This window comes from Eupeodes corollae, chromosome 1 (assembly GCF_945859685.1).
Source record: "Eupeodes corollae chromosome 1, idEupCoro1.1, whole genome shotgun sequence".
Classification (NCBI taxonomy): domain Eukaryota; kingdom Metazoa; phylum Arthropoda; class Insecta; order Diptera; family Syrphidae; genus Eupeodes; species Eupeodes corollae.
In genome coordinates this window covers 41,325,046-41,334,278 of record NC_079147.1, presented here as the reverse complement: position 1 = coordinate 41,334,278, position 9,233 = coordinate 41,325,046, and the positions used below count along the sequence as shown (strand labels likewise).

General features: G+C 34.1%; 1 protein-coding gene across 3 annotated transcripts in view; it reads right to left on the bottom strand.

Moving 5' to 3' along the window:
* Positions 1 to 340: 340 nt before the first annotated feature.
* Positions 341 to 9,233, bottom strand: part of LOC129953753 (calcium-binding mitochondrial carrier protein Aralar1) — a 78,354-nt gene continuing 69,461 nt past the window's right edge. For 2 of the 3 annotated variants that reach the window (XM_056067187.1, XM_056067189.1), the window contains 12 exons: positions 7,913 to 8,075; positions 7,731 to 7,822; positions 7,472 to 7,666; positions 7,179 to 7,402; positions 6,850 to 6,882; positions 6,382 to 6,548; positions 6,194 to 6,312; positions 5,963 to 6,133; positions 5,793 to 5,871; positions 1,597 to 1,753; positions 1,335 to 1,537; positions 341 to 1,276 (listed from right to left, as the gene is read on the bottom strand). In XM_056067187.1, the coding sequence (XP_055923162.1) occupies positions 1,008 to 1,276; positions 1,335 to 1,537; positions 1,597 to 1,753; positions 5,793 to 5,871; positions 5,963 to 6,133; positions 6,194 to 6,312; positions 6,382 to 6,548; positions 6,850 to 6,882; positions 7,179 to 7,402; positions 7,472 to 7,666; positions 7,731 to 7,822; positions 7,913 to 8,075 (1,872 nt within the window). In that variant the 3' untranslated portion in view covers positions 341 to 1,007. The remainder of the gene's footprint in view (positions 1,277 to 1,334; positions 1,538 to 1,596; positions 1,754 to 5,792; positions 5,872 to 5,962; positions 6,134 to 6,193; positions 6,313 to 6,381; positions 6,549 to 6,849; positions 6,883 to 7,178; positions 7,403 to 7,471; positions 7,667 to 7,730; positions 7,823 to 7,912; positions 8,076 to 9,233) is intronic. The other variant, XM_056067188.1, reaches the window with a different exon arrangement.

Genomic DNA, 9,233 nt, shown 5'->3' with positions numbered 1-9,233 from the left:
GAGTATGTACAAACTTAAAAGATTTTGTTTTACTAAGTTCAATGACCTACTGATGAAGGCAATAATAATAATTTTGAACTACACCAACAAAATTCTTGGGTCCAATAAGGTCCAATTTATTATAAAAATCCCGTTCTCAAGTCGTTTCAAGCTACGGATAAAATATTATGCAATAATGAGGCATTCCAGATAACAATTCAAGATACCAATTCAATGTATTTTATTAAATTAGACATGTCTTTAAGCTCGGTTGAAAAAAGTGATTAGTAATTTATCTGAAGGCCTCATAATATGAAAGTACTGTTTACATATCTAAGAAAACTGAAATAAAAATCCAACGAACAAGAACAACGTAATGTATTTTTTTGTTTCAGCTAGATATTTACACGTTTGTTAACATTCTTTTAATAATTATTCTTTAAAACTTATATAATGAAATAAATGCTAAGCACAATCAACAATTACAAAAAGAAAAAAGAAAATCAGTTAACAAAACTTCACAAAGTCTGAAACTTAATAATATTACGAGTAGATATCTAAATATACTGAAAGTACACAATCTCAGATTATTTATTTCTCTTTTTTGTTTTTATTCATGTGTTGTTGTTTGTTTTAAATTATATTGAACACTCTTCAGTTAAAAATAAATGAAATAAAAATATTATCTAGTTATTCATTATCCACTTTTTGTTTTGTTTATTTTAAAAAATTATTTCGTTATTAGAAAAAAAAAACAAGAATAAACTTTTAAAAAAATAAATTACCTACAAAGATCTCTGTTGAAGTTTGGTTCAACTAATAATTTGTTTGAGTTTACAATAAATTGAAATATTTAAATTTTTACTTTGTTTTTGCTTTTGTAAATTTGTTTAGATCTATAATTTAGTTTACTTAATTAATTCATAGTTTTCCTAACAAAATAAGGAAAGAGACGTTATTCTGAACAAAAAAAAAGTTTAAAAAACCTTAACTGGCGTTTCTATAGGTTTTTTGTTATATTTGGGGAATCACGACCCCGTGGACGGTGTTGGTCTACCGAAACGTGGCAAACAAAGACCGAATTTCGATTCAATGCCATTCAACAAAGGCACAGCCGCATGATAACCGCCAATGTGATCCGGATTTATTCTCTGAACGCCATCGTCAATTGCTTTGGATTTCTTAACCTCCGAACCTGTCGGCTGGCTGCCACCGAAATCAACATAGAACATACGCTGGAGTAACTCGTAAGTGACCAGAGTTACACCAAACTGAGGAGATGATCGCAGAACACGAGCTGTCGAAATCAAAATAAGTTAAAGTAGAAAAATAGACTTTAATTAGATAAATCTAACCAGCAGTTCCTTTCCAAAAAGCACGAGGTCCCTCTTCGGCCATTATTTTCTTTGTGGCATCCCAAACTCCTTTGTACGTAGTTTGTCCTGTTCGAGCAACGACTTGCAGACGAGTTTTGATGACATCGGCAGGTGTGACCAGAGAAGCAGCTGGAACACCAGCAATGGCACCAGCAGCAAGCAAAGTAAGTGGGTGATTATATCTATAAAATCAGATTAAACAATTAAATGAATATGTATATAAATACAAATTTTATTTTACCCGTCTTCATCGGCAAAAAGAGCTTTTGTGTGAGCATAAGTAGGGAAATAAATGGCAGAAAAGGGTACATCACGTAGAAGGCAGGCACGAGCTCCTTTGTATAAGCCAAAAAGTCCTAAATCACGAACGACTGATAAGGCACGAACTTTTGCGCCACCTAAATAATGAAATAATAAGACAAAAATATTTGTTAGCAATAAAAAAAAAGAAGAACACTACGATAAGGCTAGTGAAAGAAGAATTATGCATTTCTAAGTCTAGATACTTTGGCCTTAACTTCTAAGAGGCAGTGCCATTTGTATGTGAAAAAGAATAGTTCCTTTTTTTAAGATTTGTCATTCCAATAAATGCAGTAAGGGCGATAAGAGGTTTCATTTTGATATTAAGGCACTTTTTTAATATAAATAAAAGGATATTTAGTTAATTATTAAAACGATGCTATGCCATTAAAAATGAAAAACGGCTATGGATGCAGTACCATATAGATTAGGTTAGGTGTTAAAGTGGTTGCGGATTCAGAATCCACACACTTAGGCCAAAAGAAAAGGACCATTGTGATACAAAATTAATCTAGAGAATTACTTCCTACTAGTCGAACCATTTTGAGCTTTTTATAAAGCGATGAAGATATTTGATATCCTTTTTAGCTAGTTCACTGGGATTTTCAAAAGAGTATTCTCCCAGATGAAGTTTGCGTCTTAGTGAAAGAGCAGGGCAAGTGCAAAGGAGGTGAGAGATTGTTTCCTCTTCTTCCTCGTCCATACAGCTCCTGAAGAAGTCATTTGAGGCTAAACCAAGTCGTATTGCGTGTCTGGCTATAAGACAGTGTCCCGTAAGGACACCCATTAGGGAGCTAATATGAAGTCTGCTTTGAGGTCCAGTGAAGGCCATATGAGTTTTGTGACTGTGCATGTTGGTAAATTGTGCCACCTAGCGTTTGCTATCGCAAAAGCTGTTTCTTTTAGCAGAAGTTTACATGTAGCTATCGGTATACCTATCACCTCCCTTTCGGGAGGTGATAGGTATATCGGCTCTATAATTTCCCATGATGTCTCTGTGGCCCGGCACCCAACATAGGTGAATGTTAAATTACAGCGCCATCTCCATAAGAAACGATCGACAATCAAGGCCGTTTGAGATTTGGTTGAGACACCGTCTAGAGATTTAATAGCAGCCTGACTATCAGAGAAATTGCGGATAAAAAAAGTTGATATCACGTTTTCTCTTAGCTAGGAGAAAACCTCTTTGAACGCTAGAATTTCCGCTTGGAAGACGCTACAATGATTAGGGAGGCGGAATGAGATGCTTAGATTAAGCTTTTCTGAGTACAAACCGGCGTATAGTAACACATTCAAGGTGCAGCTGGATATTCTTAATCCTCCAGGAATTTCCTCTGCAAAATCATTTATAAATAACGAGAACAAAAGAGCGCTAAGTGGGCATCCTTGTTTGACTCGTGTGCTGTAGCTAAACCATTCTGAAAAGCTTACTTCTTCCCAAACATCAGCCTTCGTATCCGTGTACATCTCTCTAATTGCTTTCAAGAGCTTTGTAGAAATACCAATTTGTGTCAACTTATAAATAAGAGCATTCCTATTGATTAGGTAAAAAGCAGCTTTAAAATCAAAGATAAATGCAAAGACCTTTTTGTTACGTCATTGAAACGCTATGACTATAGTAAAAATGTAAAAATGTTATCAATTGTTGAAAAGTTTTTTCTGAAACCAGCCCGTAGACCAGATAAAATATTGTTCTGTTCGATCCATTTTTCGAGCCTTACAACTAGTATACTGCAAAATATTTTTGCAATTACATTCAAGTCAAGTGAGTCTTTTTTATGTATAGGGAAAATGACGGATTTTTTTAAAGATGAGGGTATGCCGGCATTCACATAAAACTTTTATTGAAAATAATTTTTAAATCGTTGAGATGCATATGTGTTGCATTTTTGAAGAATTCGTAAGGAATTCCTTCTTCACCAGTTGCCTTGTAGTTTTTTTTGCTTTGTTTAACACAGCGGTACACTTCGATACAGATGGTTCAAAGACCGATCACGGAGTTGGAAGTGGTATCTTTTCGGAACAACTGAATCTCAGTCTATCTTATAGACTTTCCAATCAATGAAGTGTATTCCAGGCAGAAGTAATGGCGATTAAAGAAACACTATCCTGGCTCAAAGAAAACATTATATCTTGTAAGGATATACGAATCTTCTCAGACAGCCAAGCCGCTCTTAAATCTCTCGCGTCTGTCTCCACAAACTCTCAAACAGTCCACGATTGTCGATCATGTCTGAATGAGATGACGAAACAGTTTAACATTCACCTCATTTTGGTGCCGGCCCACAGACATTCCGGGAAATTGTAACCCGATGAGCTTGCCAAAAACGGAACACTTCTGCCTAATGTTAGACAAAAACATAACATAGGAACACCACTTGCTACATGCAAATATCTTCTCAAGCAATATGCTCTAGAATCAACAAATGCTAGATGGTCACAGAGTACCACCTGCCTAGCAACCAAGCAAATATGGCCAAGTATAGTATAAAAACGGTCAAAAGGCTTGATATCACTGAGCAGACAAAGTATAAGCTCTACAATTAGAGTCATAACAGGACACTGCCTTATAGGAAGACATGCTCTGAGGCTAGGGGTCTACACAAATGACTTCTGTAGAAGCTGCATGGACGAGAAGGAAAAGGAAACAGTCCAACACCTTCTATGTACATGTCCAGCACTTTCCATTAGAAGGAATAACTTTCTCGGTATAATCCCTTTTTCGAAAATACCAGTGAACTGGCAACGATTGACACAAAACGTCTCTCTAACTTTATTAAAAGTACGAAATGGTTTGTTTAAGTTCATTTCTCTCCCATGAGTAACCTCATTAGTGGTGTCACAATGGACCCTTCAGGTCTACGTGCGTCAAGGACAACTGGACAGCCACTCCAACCTAACATAACCTAACACAGCTTCAATATCTTTTCAATGTCTGCATCTAATATTTGGTCAGTGATTAAATCATTGGCGAAAAGAATCGTAAAGTGAGTGGCAAGGGTTTCGGTAGAAATACCCGCACCTATTTTGTAGTAGGTTCCGTTTATTTCTTTCGCAATTTTTCAGAAGTCCTTTGGATTTATAGTTCAGTTGCTTTTTTATTATCATAACCACATTTTTTTTGCATATATGGGCATTTCGACAGTATTTTTAGCTTTCATGTTACCACAGTATATTAAGCCTTAGAAATGAAATTGGCACTTTCTAAGTGGATAGATTTTCGTATCATGACTTATTTCAATTATATAACTTGCCTTTGACTTGATTGGATTAAAATTTTTCATTAAAATTAATAAAAAAAATAGGCTTAAATATTGCAAATTTCAAGCGTACCAGATGCAAATTTATTAAGTTTTATAAACAAAAAACATTTCAACGACCTTTGAAACATCTTAACATCATTAATTTATAATTATTTATAATATACACTTATAGAAAAACCTCGAAAGAAACGTGTGCTACCATTTAAAAAATAGTACAAAGCAATTAAATTAGAGTACCTCCGTTTTTACAAATATTAAAATCTGATCTTTTTCTCTATAAAACTTTCTCAACGATCAATTGTGGAAGTATTTTATAGGCTTAAAATATTCTCTATCAATCAATAAATTAATTAAAATTTAATTGGATCATGTGCCTCTATTTAAAAATAAATAATGGCATTTTAAAGTTTAAAATTGAAAACGTGATTGGTATAGAATATGTGATTTTTTTAGCGGCACACCTATCGATAAGATGTTACAGAAAAATAAATAATTGTGAATGATAATTTTACGAATAATCAATAGTAAAAAAAAGCCGTTGGTCGAAATTTTTTAATTTCAAAGTTTGTACGACAGTACAAATTCAAATTTGTTTATGAAATGAGGGTTTTTCATTGAATGCACACATCTCCACTGCACTGCACAGAATGGAAGATAATTATTAACGATGTTTCAAAATGAATCACGCAAGTATTTTCTTGTTATTTAGATGATAAACAATCAAGAAAATGTTTGTTTATAGATGTGCCTCAAAATAAAAAAAAAATCAATTGTTGAAAATGAAAGATTCTGTGGAAATGCCTATATACTCGTAAAATTTTATAACTTGCATTCGCTTCCAGATACCAAATATTATGAAGATATCATAACTTACCCGCGATTTCTCCAGCTACTTGAAGTCGAATTTTAACAATTTCGAGTGGATTGGTGAATACAACTTGAGATGCGCCAGCCTAGAAAATTGTAAAATATCAACAATTAATTAAAAATCAAAAAAAGAATTCATGTAAAAGTTGCGAATGAAAAATAAAATAAACTACTAACACATGCTCCAGCTAAGACTTCGGCATATCTTGGAATTACACCTTGTTTGTCGGTAAACTTGTCTCGAACAAAATCGTTAACAGTCAGCTTAATAGCCTTCTCAGGTGCTACACCCATCAATTGAGGCAACAGACCACGATACAAACCAAGCACACCTTCGTGTCGAATGACCTACAAGATTTTTACATTTATAAATATTTTTCCTATTTTTTTTACAAAAACCTAGCAAACCTTTTTAAAGCAATCCCATGAATTTCTATAAGCAATTTCACCAATAAACGAACCAGTTCGTTGATTCTGCATTCTCGTCTTAACCAAATCAATCGGATAAACCACGGTTGCACCAACGGCTTTAAAAAACAAAAACAAAAATATTGTTAGGAGAATTTTGTAACATTTGGAATATAAATATAACTCACCTCCAGCAACTGAACCAAGGGTGAACCTGTATGAACTCTCAAGAATCTGAATGAACGCCGATCGGTCTGCCGGACTATCAACAGCCTTGATATCAGCCAGACGCGTTGTGATATGTTTTGTATAGTGTTCTGGAGCAATATTGCTAAGATCACCGTAGACAATGCGCCTAGATTAGGATTATCAATCAGAAATTAGCTAACATACATTCCAAAACAATTAAAATCCTTAAGTTTTTGTTTCTAGCAAGATAAGTGAGAGGAGGAAAATTTCACCACACGACCACAAGTAAATTGGTTTTCATTCTGGTGAAATTGACCTTTATCAAACGTATATATAGGTCAAAGGTTACAATATGGCCAACCAATTGAAACGGAAAAAAATAATTTTAATTTTTTAAAGAAAAACTCAATACAAAAATGTCCTGGATTAAAGGTTAAACTGGACAGAGGACAAATTAATTAACTTGCCTATTGATGTCAATCTTTTTACGCCTCCACCACCTTTAATGGATGTGAGAACGCGTGGAAAAATATACAGAAAAACGGGACAATAAAAGACCGGTTATTTACTTCTTAAGACATATCGCGATTTGTTTTGTTTTTTTTTGTACATAATTATTAAATTGAGATTGATTTATGATTGATTGTGTGCAGAGCGGGTAGCCAGCCCACTCAGCGCATTTGTTGTGTGAACATAGAAGATGAATCTAACATAAAACAATTATTCTTGAGTTGAATTTGAAACACAAACAAAAAATTATTCTTCAAATCTTAAACATTGTTATTGTGAAGCCTACCCCGTTTGATGAAGTGCACCGGTTAGCTGGAAAAGGATATCGATTTCTAGTGGTGTGATGTGGCTCATTGTTTGTGCTGCCAATAGGAGTTCATCCTTTGTGACGGGTTCGACGCGACTGCCTTGGGTTGCATACAGGTAGATTCGTTTGATCAATTCCATGTTGTTGAGAAGCGATGTGAATGCCATGAAATATGGAAAACTAACTTTGTGTCCTTCTGTCACCTAGATTAAAAGTCAACATCAATTGAAATAATGTAGTGGTTACATATAGCTACTTGAATGTTAACTTACTGCAACAAGATTGTCCTTAACATCTGATGTAAGTAAATGCCTTTTCACTTTAACCATTATATCTTGGAAGTCCAATGGGGAAATGTATCCAGAACCAGCTGGATCTTTGCTTCGGAATGCTTCCATTGCATATTCTTCGTGGAAATCATGAAGGAGTTGAGTGAATTCTATGTAATTGATAACTCGTTGTTTGTCCTAGTAGAATAAATTTAAAAAAGGATTAGTTAAGTTATTTGTGTAGTTTTCTATGACAACTTACATTTCCAAAGTATCGTTTTATGAATTGACCATCTAAGCTGAAAGGAATTTTTGAATGCAGTTCCGTTTTTTGTACCACTTCCGCAAATTCAGCTAAAAAGAAAGAAAAATGGAAAATGAGATTAAGACTTAGATGAGCAAAAATACTTTTGTTTAAATTCAAATGAAAAAGTTTAAATTTACCATAAGAAACAGATCCATTGCCTTTGCGGTCGAATAATTGAAATGCTGTTTTGTATAAAGCATCAGGAGCACAGAGTAGGCCTTCGAAAGCTTGAAATTCAGCAAATGAAATTAGGCCATCTTTGCTTGTATCTGCTATACCAGCTAGCAGTCTGACGGATTCCTGTAAAAGATAATAAATGGAAAGTATTTAAGTTGAGTTTGTTGTTTTATTTAATTAATTAATTCATAAAAGTCACACAAAAGTGAAGCTGCATTGATAACTTAATCTTCCTTACACTATAAGTTATTTATGCATATCTAAAATATATGTAAATGTATTTATATACATTTATAAAAACAAAATTATTTAGATTATATTTCATTCAAGTTATTGTTCACTAGCGGCGCGTTCCGGCTTCGCACTGGTAGACATAAAAAGGTACAGATATTTAAGTTATAAGCATGGTAATTAAAACGACCATGAATCACTAAATTAGAAAAAATTGTATCCTTATTTTAAAGCCTTATAGACGGCAACAAAACGTATTCATTTTTAGGAGATCCTACTCGAGAAAGTGCCTCATACAATTGCCCGTGGGAAAAGCACTCTTTCCTTAAGTCAATACCAACTATGGAAAAAGTTTGTTCCTGGGATTTAGTTATTGTTAGGGCAAAGGATATTTTTAAAGGGAACTGTAACCTTTTAAAATATATGGGCAAATCAGTTGGTATCATCGGGATCCACGGAAGATGTCCAAGTTGACCGGCCACAGGACCTGTAATAAAAGTTGGTACAATCACATTATCTCTTAATTCTTTGATCAATAGTCTTGTACCATTACACATATTGGAAGGGCTTAAATTTCCTAAAAGCATAACAGCGTACTTTTTTTTTTATTAAGTGTGATTCGTTATATTTATTGACGGCTTTTAGTAGTTATACTGTAGTATACCTCTTAAAATAAATCCGAGGTATTTGAACGGCTTATTCAGTATGTTGAAACTTTTAAAAATATTTTTTGTAGAGATGGGTAGGTGTATGCTTCTGGAGGCGAACCTAGAATATAAGATGGACTGAAAGACACCAAATATTAGTCATCTTTGTATTTTTGGAACAAAGGCTATTGTCTACATCCCTAAAGAAACTCGAAGGAAGTTATATGACAGAGCTGAGGCTAGGATTTTTTGTTGGTTACTACAAGCATTCAAAAGCTTATCGGTTTGTGGACAAGAGAACCAAGAAAATTACAACTAGCCGAGATGCAAAGTTCTTTGAGTAATCAAAGAATGAGGAGGTTCATAAGGAAATGGTAATTGTACCAAAACGAATAGTTCAGAA